This window comes from Rhinatrema bivittatum, chromosome 9 (assembly GCF_901001135.1).
Source record: "Rhinatrema bivittatum chromosome 9, aRhiBiv1.1, whole genome shotgun sequence".
NCBI classification, from domain to species: domain Eukaryota; kingdom Metazoa; phylum Chordata; class Amphibia; order Gymnophiona; family Rhinatrematidae; genus Rhinatrema; species Rhinatrema bivittatum.
In genome coordinates, this window is record NC_042623.1 from 37,296,658 (window position 1) to 37,310,589 (window position 13,932).

The 13,932-nt window shown below is 48.6% G+C and overlaps 1 protein-coding gene across 1 annotated transcript in view; it reads left to right on the forward strand.

Moving 5' to 3' along the window:
* The window catches only part of CHKB (choline kinase beta), a 54,720-nt gene extending 41,212 nt beyond the window's left edge, over positions 1 to 13,508 (forward strand). Inside the window, exon 11 of the mRNA XM_029615472.1 lies at positions 12,672 to 13,508. Coding sequence (XP_029471332.1) covers positions 12,672 to 12,728 — 57 coding nt within the window. The 3' untranslated portion in view covers positions 12,729 to 13,508. The remainder of the gene's footprint in view (positions 1 to 12,671) is intronic.
* Positions 13,509 to 13,932: the final 424 nt, after the last annotated feature.

Below are 13,932 nucleotides of genomic sequence, written 5' to 3' on the forward strand. Positions count from 1 at the left end.
TGTTTGCAGTAGCTTCATGCTATGGGCGAGTCTCCGCTGGGTACAACAGTTGCTGACTTCCAGAGACCTTCCACCTCAGGATTCGGCCCAGGTGGAGCACTTGAAGGCGGCGGTTACATATAGAGCAGATGCTTTGTTCAATCTTCTGTGCAGTTCCTCACGGACCATGCCATCCGCGGTTTCTGCGAGGAGGCTCCTGTGGCTATGCAACTGGTTGGCTGATGTCTCTTCCAAAGCCCAGTTGCGTGCGTTACCATTCAAGGGGAAGCTCCTCTTTGGCAAAGACTTGGAGCAGCTGATTAAATCCTTGGGAGAAAACAAGGTTCACAAGCTCCTGGAGGTTAAGCCTAAGCCTTCCAAAGGCTTCCTTCCGGCTTGTTCTCGTTTTTGGGGACAACTGAGATTGTCAGAACAGGGAGCAGTCTTTGGGTCAGAGGCAGCTTGCGGGCAGTCCGCAAGCCTGGGCTTCTTCCTTTCAGTGTCGTAGGCCCTCTCATGATGGGGTCGCTTCCGTGTCGCTTGGAGCCAAGTCCTCCCAATGCGATGCGGGCGGCCCATCCCTCTGTTCTTCGTGTGGGGGGACGGCTGTCCCAGTTTTACAAGGTATGGGCCAAAATAACCTCCGATCAGTGGGTTTTAAGCATCATAGAACACAGCTATGCTTCGGAATTTGCTCTGCCTCTCCAAGAGCTTTTTATGGTCTCTCCTTGCGGCTTTTGTGCCAAAGCACAGATCGTTTGACAGACCCTCAACCGGCTGAGATCCCTGGGGGCCATAGTTCCTGTTCCCCAGGTGGAGTACACGAAGGGGCGTTATGCCATCTATTTCGTGGTCCCCAAGAAGGAGGGGTCCTTCCGGCCGATCCTCGACTTGAAGGTGAACAGGGCACTCAGTCCCGCATTTCCGGATGGAGACTCTGCGCGCGGTCATTGCGGCGGTACACAGCGGCGAGTTCCTGGCTTCCCTGGATCTGATGGAAGCTTTCTTGCACATAGCCATCCGCAAGGATCACCGGAGGTTTCTTCGCTTCATGATTCTCGGGATGCATTTCCTGTTCTGTGCTCTGCCATTCGGTCTGGCTACAGCGCCTCTCATGTTCATCAAAGTAATGGTGGTCATGGCGGCAGCTCTCAGGCAGGAAGGGATACTGGTTCACCGGTACCTGGATGACTGGCTCATCCGAGCGAAGTCTAGAGCCCTCTGCGAGGCAGCAGTCGTCAGTCGTGAGTGTTCTGCAATCTCTAGGATAGGCGATCCTCCCATCTCAGAGGCTAGACTTCTTGGGAGCCTGGTTAGACATCCGTATGGGGAAGGTATTGCTCCTGTCAGTTCGGATAATGAAATTGACGCAGCAGGTCAGTCGTCTCTTGTCGCTCCCACTCCCCAAGGTTTGAGACTATTTGCAGGTCCTCTGTTCCATGGCATCCACACTGGAGTTGGTTCCATGGGCATTTGCTCATTTGAGACATTACAGCGAGTGTTACTCTCTCATTGGGATCCAAAGTCGGAAGAATTTCAGGTCCCTTTACTTCTCACCGATTCTTCCAGGTCCAGTCTTGGCTGGTGGCTTGTCCCGGAGCACTTTTGTCTGAATCTGAGACCCAACAGGCAGCGCCATTGTAGTGTATAGTGCGGATGTCTTGTACAGTCTCCTCAGGACCTCCTCCAGGACTATGAGGTCGGCAGTTTCGGCCAGTGGCTCCTCTGGTTGAGGAATTGGTCAGCCGATGTTTCATCCAAGTCTCATTTGGGAGCTTTGCCTTTTAAAGGGAAACTGCTCTTTGGCAAAGACTTGGAGGAGATGATTGTTTCTTGAGAAAATAAGGTCCATAAATTGCCTGAAGATAAACCGAAAGGGAAAAGTTCTTTTCTTCCTTGTTCTTGCTTTAGAGGGAATCAGCGTTTTTGGGCGACCAGAGCGTCAAGGAGTACGCAGAGGCAGATCTCAAGCAGACAACCATCCTGGAACCAGTGCTTTCAGGGACATAGGTCTAACAGAGATGGCTCTTCCCAGGGTGGAGGGGGAACCAAATCAGCCCAATGATGCCAGGCTGTTCCACTCCTTAGTTCCAGTGATAGGGGGCCAGCTGGCTCTATTCTGCAAGGAGTGGACCAAGATCACGTTGGACCAGTGGATCTTAAGCATGATAAGACAAGGTTATGCTTTAGAATTTGCTCTGCTAATAAGAGATCGGTTTGTCTCCCCATGCACTTACGAAGAAAAGAAGCTGGCAGTCCGAAAGACCGTTTGTCGCCTGCGCAGACTGGGAGCCATTGTTCTGTCCCTTGGAAGAGCAGGGGACAGTTCGCTATTTCATAGTTCCCAAGAAGAGGGAGGGCAAGATCCTCAATTTAAAAGAAAAAAAAAAAGGAATGTGGCTCTGAAGGTTCCTCGGTTCTGAATGGAAACCCTGCGTTCAGTTATTTCCTCGTTGCACAAGGGGGGGGGAGTACCTGGCATCTCTGGACTTAGCAGAGGTGTACTTGCACATAGGGATCTGGCCCGATCTTCAGAAACATGATATATGGTTCTAGGAGAACATTTTCAGTTTTGTGCTCTGGTGATTGTGCCCAGGACCTTTACCAAGGTAATGGTCATGGTGGCTGCATCTCTCCGGAGAGATGGGCTCCTAGTCATCAGTCAGAAGTGTGGGGCATGCCATGCATGGATTTAACGGCTACCATCCGCAATGCCAAGGCCACGCATTTCTTCATCCGGCGAAGAGAAAGAGGAGCGGAGGGGGTAGATGCCTTGGTTCTGCCCTGGCTGGTGGATGTCCTTCTGTATGTGTTTCCTCCGTGGCCATTAGTAGGCAAGATCTTACGAAGCATAGAGGTTCATCCTGGTGATGTGATTCTTGTTGCTTCAGAGTGGCTGAGGTGTCTGTGGTTTGCAGATTGTCAACCTAGCAGTGGACAGACCTTTATGGCTTACTCATCTGCCGAACCTTCTGCACCAAGGTCCCGTTTGTTTAGATCAGGCAGATTGCTTTTGTCTAGCAGCTTTGCTTTTGAGAGGCAATGTTTAAGAGATAAGTTATTCAGAAGGGGTCAACACCACCCCTCTTGTAGTCTAGGAAGACTTCCACATCCCTGGCCTGGAGAGTTTGAGGCCTGGTGTTCCGAGCAGAAGTGAGCTTTGGTGGTGCAGGTCTTGGCCTTTTTGCAGGAGGGTTTGGTCAAAGGTTTATCCTTTAATTCCTTCAAGGTTCAGGTGGCAGCCTTGGAATGTCTTCGAGATAAGGTTTGGGGAGTATCCCTGGAGGCTCAACCAGACTTTGTGCACTTTCTTTGGGGAGCGAAACATTTGTGTCCCTCTGTTCGGAAGCCTTGCCCCTTCTGGAGCGTTAACATGGTCCTAAAGAGCATTTATGTGCCTCCGTCAGACTCTGAGGTGAGTGACTATGAAAGATCTCACCTTGAAAGTGATTTTCCTGGTGGCAATCTGTTCAGCTCAACGGATCTCCAAGCTACAGGCCTTATCTTGTAGGGAGCCCTTTTTGAGGATTTTGGATGAGGGAGTGTCTTTAAAAATGGTTCTGTCCTTTCTGCCGAAGGTGGTGTTGTCATTCCACTTAAATCAGTCAGTGGAACTCCCATCCTTCTCAAATCTGAATCCTATGGCACATCAAGCTTAAGCGTTATGATAGTTGGATGTGAAGCGCACTTTGTTGCAGTACCTGGAGATTATGAACAGCTTCCGTTTGTAGGATCATCTCTTTGTGCTGTGGAGTGGTGCCAAAAAGGGTCATAAGGCACAAATGCACAGTGTATGAAAGGCAATTAGCTCTGCGTATATCTTCAAGGTCACCCAGTTCCAGAGGGGCTTCAGGCGCATTCTACCCATCTTCAGGCGGCCTCCTGGGCCAAGTGTCAGCAAGTTTTACCACAGGAGATTTGTTGAGCAGGTACCGTATTTTCCGGCGTATAAGACGAGTTTTTAACCCCTGAAAATCTTCTCAAAAGTCGGGGGTCGTCTTATAGGGCGTATATTTGCTGGCGTATAGGACGCACTTTTTTCCCCTGAAAATAGGTGAAAAATAAGGAGTGCGTCTTATGCACCGGTAATCCAAATTTACAGCGTCTGGTGAATTCCCCGCGCCCTCGCTCCCCGATTGGCCAATGCGCTCTTGCTCCCAGAGTCACTCACCCTCACCTCCGGACGCTATAGAAATTGATTCTCCGTACCCTCGCTCCTCGAGTCACTCCCTCCCCTCACCGGATGCTGTAAAAATGTTCATTATTTTCTACAAAAAAAAAATGTTCATTCTCCGTTCCCTCGCTCCCCGATTGGCCGATGCGCTCTTGCTCCCAGAGTCACTCACCCTCACCTCCAGACGCCATAGAAATTGATTCTCCGCGCCCTCACTCCTCGAGTCACTCCCCCCGGATGCTATAAAATGTTCATTCTCCTCTCCCCGATTGGCCGGTGCTGGGCAAAAGGGGTAGTCTTATATGGCGAGTATATCCCAAACTCTATATTTTAACTGGAAAAGTTGGGTGTCGTCTTATACGCCCAGTTGTCTTATACGCCGGAAAATACAGTACTTGGAAATCATTGCATGCTTTCGCCAGGCATTATCGTTTAGATGTCCAGGCCTCAGAGGCCGTGAGCTTTGAAAGCATGCTTCGAACGGGACTCTCACAGTCCCACCCTGTTTAGGGAAGCCTTGGTATATCCCACGAGTCTGGACTGATCTGGGTACCTACAGGGAAATGAAAATTGGTTCTTGCCTGCTAATTTTCATTCCTGTAATACCACAGATCAGTCCAGAAAAGTGGGTTGTGTATCCCTACCAGCAGGTGGAGTCAGAACAATTAGAACTTTGGGCACTGCTACATATCGAGAGTGCCACCTGCAGTCACTCAGTATTTACCTGTACCAAGCCCATGCTAACAGAACTAAATAACGAACGGTAGCACCCAACCAAATTTCCGGACTTCCACTTTGCCACTGGCAAAAACCAGACCGAACAACTGCTAAAAACTGCTCCATGAATTATGTCTGCAAAAAAAGGAGCTTCAACAATTAAAAAAAAACTTAAGCAGGTTCTGACAAAGACAATCTTTCGGTATCTGAAGAAAGGGGTGGGCCTCTGGACTGATCTGTGGTACTACAGGAACGAAAATTAGCAGGTAAGAACCAATTTTCATTTCCTGAACATACCCAGATCAGTCCAGAAAAGTGGGATGTACCCAAGCCACCCTACACTAGGCGGGAACCCGAAAGACCCGCACGAAGCACATTCTCCCCAAAGGATGGTTCATCAGAAGCCTTAACATCCAATCGGTAATGTTTCGTAAAAGTGTGAATAGACAACCACACGGCCGCCCTACAGATCTCCTGAGGCGACAGTAACTGACACTCTGCCCAGGAGGTAGCCTGAGCCCTAGTGGAATGAGCTCTGAGACCAAAAGGCACCCGACGCCCTTAATCCACCGAGATATGGTCGCATTTGACGCTTTGTCCCCCTTCTTTGGGCCACCAAAGAGAGCAAACAAATGATCAGAACGTCTGAAGTCATTGGTAATCTTCAGATAACGCAATAAGGCGTGCCGCACATCCAAAAGATGAAGGTCTCTGTTCTGAGAAGACTCCCGGGACCAGTTAGGGAACCCCGGAAGCTCCACAGTTTGATAATGAAAGGCTGAAACCACCTTAGGGACAAAGGACTGAACCGTACGTAACTATACCCGACCATCATAAATCCGAAGAAAAGGATCCCGACGACAGCGCCTGCAACTGAGATCCAACAGGCTGAGTAAATGGCCACCAAAAACACCGTTTTCAAAGTCAGATCTTTCAGGGAAACACCACAAAGAGGCTTGAAAGGAGTGCCACATAGAACTCGCAGGACTAAATTCAAACTCCAATCCAGACTCACCAAACGGATGGGAGGGTGCAAATGTTTGACCCCCTTAAGAAACCAGCAATATCCGGATGCGCTGCCAGCGAACAGCCGTCAAAGTTTCCCCGCAAGGCACCTAGAGCTGCAACTTGTACACGAAGGGAATTGAACGCCAAGCCCTTAGCGAGGCCCTGTTGTAGAAAGTCAAGCACCCGAGGAACATGCACCGCTAAAGGTCGCAGGAACACTGATGAAACAGTCTCAAAAAGCTTCCAAACTCTCACATAGGCCATAGAGGTGGCTGGACCTCTCGCTTGTAGGAGGGTGGAAATGACTTGTTCTGAATCACCCCTCAAGCTTAAATGTCACCTCTCAAAAGCCAAGCCGCGAGAGAGAAGTGATCTTCCCGATCCGAAAATATGGGACCCTGACGGAGCAGATGCGTTAGATGAGCCAGCCGAAGTGGACCCCCTAGAGCCCAAGTGTACCAGATCCGCGAACCACGGACGACATGGCCACTCTGGCACCACCAGAATCACCCTTCCCGAGTGCCGCTCTATGCGACGGAGAAGCTGATCTGAGGGGCCAGGGGGGGAAGACATACAGAAGAATCCCGTGGGTCAAGGACACACGAGAGCATCTGTGCCCACCGAGCCCTGTTCTCGGCAACGGCTGAAAAAACGAACTGTTTTTGCGTTCGCCTGCGTTGCCATCAGATCCAGCTGAGGAGTTCCCCCATCTGGCGCAAAAGAGATTCCACACCTCGAGAGAGTTCCCCATTCCCCTGGGTCTAGTTGCTGTTGGCTGAAATAATCGGCTTGCACATTCTCTACTTCTGCGACATGGGATGTGGCAATGCCCTCGAGATGGCGCTCTGCCCAGGTGAACAGAAGACATGCCTCCAGTGCTATGGCGGGACTTCGAGTCCCGCATTGCTGATTGATGTACGCCACTGTTGTCGCATTGTCCGAGAAGACACTCACCATTCTGCCCTGGATCCAGGGAAGAAACGCCCGCAGGGCCAGACGTACAGCCCTGGTCTCGAGCTGGTTTATGGACCAGGATCTTTCCATCGCCGACCAAAGCCCTTGGGTGGACCTGTCTGCCTACAACACCCCCCCACCCTGAGAGGCTGGCATCAGAGGAGATTATCAGCCAATTTGGAGTGTCCAAATCCACCCCCCGTTCCACATTGTCCAGTGACGGCCACCATGACAGACTGGCTCTGGATTCCGGAAGTAGAGGCATTGGGAGATGGAATTGCTCAGTCACCGGGCTCCAGCGAGACAAAAGCGCACACTGTAAAGGTCTTAAGTGAACGAACGCCCAAGGAACCAAGTCCAAGGTTGAAGCCATGGAGCCCAGGACCTGAAGTTGATGCCACACTGTGGGATTGTTCCTTCAAAGAAGGGAATGTATTTGTTCCTGCAACTTCCCTATTCGGTCTGCCGTTAGAAACACTTTGCCCAGCAAGGTATCAAATTGTGCTCAGAGATAAATCAACTTCTGAGTGGGTTCCAAGTGACTCTTCTGCACATTGCGAGCCCTAGGTTGGGTAATCAATGTGAACATAACCATGTGCACCGATCTCTTGCTGTCCTCCCGAGACTTTGTGCGAATCAACTAGTCTAGGTACGGGTGGACCAAGATTCCCTCCTGACGAAGGAAGGCCACCAACATCACCTTGGTGAACGTGCAAGGAGCTGTTGCGAGACCAAATGGGAGGGCTTGAAATTGGAAGTGTTGTCCCAAGACCTTGAACCACAGAAACCTCTGGTGATTCAGCCGTATTGGAATGTGTAAATATGCCTCCATGAGGTCCAGAGAAGCGAGAAACTCCCCTTTTCGAACCGCGGCCATCACTGTCCTCAGGGTTTCCATACGAAAGCGAGGAACCCGAAGGCAACAGTTCAACTTCTGCAGATCGAGGATGGGCCGAAACGTGCCCTCCTTGGGGACCACAAAGTACAAGGAGTACCAACCTCGTCCCTTTTGAGCCACTGGAACTGGGACAATAGCTTGAGAAGTCGTAGTGGAGTCACCCGGACCGTCTCTTGCTTGACACTTGAGGCCACTCGGGACTCCGCAAAAACCTCCCGGACCGGGCACGAGAACTCCAGTGCATACCAGTCTTTGATTACTTCTAAGACCCAGCGGTCTGATGTAATTCTTGCCCATTCCATGTAAAAGTTGGATAATCTGCCTCAGACAGCTTAGACGACGGAATGGGTGCTCGTGGCTTCATTGAGGTTTTTTGTGTGTTTGGTTTTTTTTTTAATTTTTTATTTATGCATTTTCACAAAACAAATTCATTCATTTGTTACTCCATCAGATACAAAGGAAATTTCTTTTTTCTAACATTAATAAATCATAAGCAATACATCAATTGATCTGATAATCTGAAAAGGAAATAATTCAGAAGGATAGCTAACGTAAAAAGAGCGATACAAAGGAAATAGAATAGCAGGATAAACACCTGCTTCCTCTAACAATTGAATATTGGGAGTCGGCTGACATACATTATTTGCATCAAACAATCCATTACAGCAAATTGTTGGGTGTGGGAGTCAAGGAAGACACGCAGTTGTGAAATTTCAAAGAATACATATTTTTGATCTAGATAGATAATCTCACATTTACAAGGAAATTTTAAATTCATTTTCCCTCCTATAGCTTCTATCTCAGTTCTCAAATTAATAAACTTCCTTCTCCTCTCTTGGGTTACCCTAGAAAAATCTGGATAAATCCAGATTTTTTCGCCATGGAACAGCAATAATCTATTTCTCATATACAGTCTAAAGGCTGTCTCTCTGAGGCAAAAGTAAAAGAAATATGTAAAGTAGCCCTATTCGTTATCGCTGTCTCAGTGCTAGCTTCAATAACATCAGTCAGATTTAATTGATCCTCCCTAGATTTCTTCTCAGCTGTTGTTTTAGCCTTAGTTGTAACATAATAAATCTTAGACAAGACTGGAAGGGTTTGCTGAGGCATTTTCAGTATTTGTGTAAGATACTCTTTAAACATATCATAAGCAGATATTAAATCATGTCTTGGAAAGTTAATAATTCTTAAATTAAGGTATCTTAATGTATTTTCTATCCCTTCCAATTTCTTATCATAGATAATTTCAGCTCTAGCAAACTTTTGCTGCCAATTCTCTACTTTGCATAATCTAGTCTCCATCTGTACCAGTTCATTTTTATTCTTCCCCAAAGAGGCTTCGATGGAATTGATACGTTGGTTAGAATCCAAAGTCAATTTAGAGAGGTTTGTAATTGCCCCCTCTAAAGATTTTATTGCTGTCCAAAGCGAATCTAGAGTAATTTCTGATGGTTTCTCCAAAATTTGCACCCCGCTTTCTGCTCCCTTAACTTCCACCTTTCCCATTGCTGCTTGGGCTCCTTCCCCCAACTTTGGTAACAAATCCATCTGGAGAAAATTCATTGGGGGTTTTTATTACTTCCTACACCAAGATGACCCGAATCTCTTCTGGGCCGGTGATCCCCTCGAAAAGGACTGCTGACGCCCCGAAGCAGGTTTAGAAGCGGAGTATCTACCCGCTCTGAAGCGGCGAGAGTCCCGAAACTTAGCTCGAAGAGGGAAGACTTTCTTAGAAGATCTTTTATCTTCTGGCAACAGACTGCCCTTCTTGGATTCGGCAAGCAGCTTTACCAGCTGATCCAGATTCTCCCCAAACAGGAGCTTGCCCTTAAAGGGTAGATTACAAAGCTGGGCCTTTGAGGACAAATCCACTGCCCAATTTCGCAGCCAGAGGAGATGCCGCGCTGACACCAAGGACACCATACCTCTCGCCGAGGTCCTCACCAGATCATACAAAGCATCTGCAACATAAGCGATGCCTGCTTCTAGGCGGGCGGACTGCAGAGCCCCACTGTTGCCCATTCCTGGACCCAACACAGACAGGTCCTCTGCATGAGGTTAGCACAAACCACCACCCGAAGGCTTAGTGTGGCAACCTTGAATGCTCACTTCAACTGGATCTCCAGCTTGCGGTCCTGCATATCCTTAAGGGCAGCCGCCCCAGCAACCGGGATAGTGGTCTTTTTCGTGACCGCCGAGACCGTGGCGTCCAACCTTTAGAATCTTCACTAAATCCAAAACATAAGACTATAACTGGTACAGTTTCGCCATAGCTCTGCCCACCTTCAAGCCGGAATCCAGAGTCTCCCACTCCCAGGTCACTAGTTTGTGAACCTTAGGCAGAGGAAAGGATGTTCTGGGACCCCTAATGCCGTCGAGGACTGGATTGACGCCCTAGTCGGACTCTTCTTGAGAAACCTTAAGTCCCAGAACTTCAAGGACCTGGGGCATAAAGGGTCTTAACTCATCCTGCTTGAACAAACGCACCACGCTGGCGTCATCCCCCTCCACAGGAGGGTCATCAAGCTCATCCGGATCATCAGTATCCACATCAGTCAGATCTGGCCACGGATCCAGGTCTGCTGATGTTGCCCCAGACTCCGGGATCAGATCTCGCATACCCTGGGAAGAATCCCCTGTGGGGTGAGCCTGATCAGAGAGGCGCTGACGAGGGTCTGTACCCTGACCTCTTTTCTCAGGTGGGTCCGAATCTGCCCCCAGGAGACCGGGCCACTTTACGGCCGAGTGTTTCCCTTGCCAGGAAAGCCTGGTGCATAAGGAGGACAAATTCTGGGGAAAACTCCTCCGGGTCCCCCTCCCCCACTGGAGAGTCGGCTGGGGTGATATCATCCCTCACCGGGGCTAGAACAGGCGGAGAATCCTCTTCCCGCGACGCTGAAACAGACGTTCCCTCCCTGAGGGAGGAGGCAAGAAGCTCTGAAGAGCCCTCTAACCCCGGGGAACACGCTGCGCATAAGGAGGCCGCAGCTAACGCACGGCAGGCCTGTGATTCTGTTTTCGGTCCCATCCGCAGCAGTGTGCCGATAGTCTGAAGTGAAATAGAAAATGGCGCAAATAAAAAAAAAAAAAAAAGAAACAGTGCCGCAGGGCCGGAGAAACAAACTTCATGCTGCGGGCTAAGAGACTACTGGCTGAGGAGAAAAAATCCGCACGCAGGCGTGCTGCGGTAAAGGAGCCTGTCTATAGTGAAATCGCAGGGCCCCCAGCAGGCAAGCGGTGAGTAAACGAGGTACACAGAGAAAAACTCACCCTTGCCCTCAGAAAACGACCCAGAGCCCCGGGAGCTGAGGGGGAACATTGCTGACAGCTTCCCCGGCCGGCCTTAAAAGACCCGGGCCCTCCTGCACCTCTCCTTACCTCAGCACTGAAGACTGTCAGTCAGCCGCAGCGAAAACAGCTTTATTTATTTATTTTTTTTTAATTAAACTTTACCAAGACACAGAGAAAAGCTGTTGCAGGAGACGAGGGATCAGCTGTAACAGACGGTGGTGAGTAGCCAGGAGCCCCTGGTTGTCAGACACCAAACTGTGGCAGGCGAAACCCTGACAGGAATATCCAATTCCCCGGACGCCCGGCTTCTACTGAGGGATGGCCCACGAAGGCGTCTAACACCTCAGGAAGCGACCATAAACGAAAAATTAAATTCAAACTAACTAAATAAAAAATATAACTAAAGACTGCAGGTGTGCATCTGTACCACCCACTGGAGTCAGAGAAATACTGAGTGACTGCAGGTGGCGCTCTCGTTATGTAGCAGTGCCCAAAGTTCTAATTGTTCTCTGACTCCACCTGCTGGTAGGGATACACAACCCACTTTTCTGGACTGATCTGGGTATGTTCAGGAAAGGAAGATTGGTTCTTACTTGCTAATTTTCATTCCTGTAGACCCACAGATCAGTCCGGAGGCCTGCCCCTGGAGGAAAGGGAGATTTGGAGAGTCTGCTCGATCTGTTTTTTATAATTACTGTGAAGAATGGCACAGGCTTTGTTAGTCCTACACAGGGCAAGGTTTTCTCTACCCACTGCTCGTTCAGGGGAGGATGGTTGTTAAAGGTGTTGGTCTTGTTTCTTTCATTTCTGGCTTGGGTACAGGTTAATACTGAGGGCCTTGCAGGTGGCACCTCAGGTTAAGTGTCAGTGTTAGTAAAACTTTCTCTCTCTCCATCTGCTGGAGGGGGAGGCAAAACCCAGGAGTCTGGACTGATCTGTGGTTCTACAGGAATGAAAATTAGTAGGTAAGAACCAGTTTTCTTATGTCCTTTGACTCCTTTCTTCCTCTTACCCTTGATGCCATTCTGTGAAAGGCACTGTGATGCAAGATGTTGAAGAACACGGCTATTTTTATTGTACTGGGACAAAACCAGTTCACTAATATTACTTGACTTTGACTTTTTAATTTTTCAGGCTTGGCAGTTTTCTTCCAAGCTTTTTTGGCCTTCCAACTCAGAGCATGCTTCTGTGTAGCTAAGGTACCATGACCACTTACGATTACAGTGGTTTTCCCCCTTTTCTATCCCCTCACAGCTCACTTGGCTAAGGCATTGCAGCAACAATTCTTGGCCAGGAAGCCTGCCAGAACCTGCAGTTACAGGATGACTGGGAACCCCTCCCCTAGGGGCTCTTGAGGGCCTCAGTCTCAGGAATAGAAGACCTGACCTAGGTATCAAACCAGGTCCTCAGCAGGGCAGCACCCAAGACTACTAGTGAGCCACGGTGCTGGCCTAGGGCTTGACCTTTTTTTACATTCTATGCTTTTTGTCTTCAGGGCCAGTGTGTGTCCCATGCTGCCTGGAGGTAGTTGTATGTTTCTGATGCACTGTAATGGTGAAGTGCATGAACAAAAGGTGCTGTATTCCTGAAGCTGATCATTGTTGTCCTTGCTTGCTGTTGCTATTCAGCTTGCTTTTTTTTTTTCTTCAGGATTATGCTCGCGCTCGATTTGATGCTTACTTCTCACAGAAAAAGTCGATTGCATGAGTCCAGGATATTCTTCACAGACCAACCTTGACTCGCACGCCTACCTGCTAGTTTCACAGTCTTCTGCTTTACTGGATCACCACTGCCATGATGCCTGCTACTGCTCTGACCTCATGAACTTCCCTCTGCTTCTTGGTCTGCTTAGATCAGTCTTTGCCCTGACCCCTTGCCCCTTCAGCTGGACTGAGGAGCAAGGTGGAACAGGGCTGCTGCTGGGAAGGAAGGATGTGAGGCGAAGGGACCTTTGAGGGCTTGCAAACTCTAGTAAAACTTAGACAAAGGGAGTGGATACAGTAGGAGATGGGAGAAGTCTTAACAGACCCAAGCACACATAGCACAAGCAGGACAAGAGTCCGTTGCATGTATCCAGGATAACCAGTACATGTAATCATTTTCTCTGTCCTTCATGCTAAGGGCAGGAACCACTCCAAAATCCTAGCACAAACACTCACCCACAGGGATGGGCGTGGAATCCACCACAATGCACACGCCACCAGAAGAAATTGAGTGTAAGGAACACCCTAGCCTCCTCCTCCTTTCTTTTTGTCTCTTGCATACAAACATTGCCTGGGGCAAAGAAACAGAGGCCATCCGTGATGGATCCTGGATCCCTTCTGTTTTTCTTTTTTTTTTTTTTGCTCCTTCCTTCTCTCTGGCTCAACCAACACACACCCTTTGTTTCTATATAACAGACCCTAGGAGCTGGTCATACTGACTTTTAAGTTTAATTTATTTTGCTCTGTATGTCTGTATGCTTAATAATAATCTGTTTTGATGGTTTTTCAGTTTGTGGCTTGCAGTTCAGGTGCTAGAAGAGTGTCGTCTATCTCACTGCTGTGGTAACACTCATGGTTCTAGGCCCTGCCTGGCACTGGTGTCGGGCAGGGTCTTTCTAGTATAAAATGTTTCTGCTAATAGGAGCTGAGATTATTTTAAACCATGGGCCTCAGATGAGATTTCAAGAGCACATAGCTGCGGTAGCAGTATTTAAAGGCTAAAGCTAAAGAAAACAAGGTATTGATTTAAGGGAGAATTTATAAAAATGTAATATTTTTTAAATTAACAGGGGGGTCATAGCCTGGTACAAATAAAACATTTCCAATTCCTAAACCATCTATCAGTGTAAGAGCACAGTTTCAATATACAAAATAGAAAAAAAAAAGTTTACTATAGAACCAGTGATAGGCTGGTACGGCTATATTGA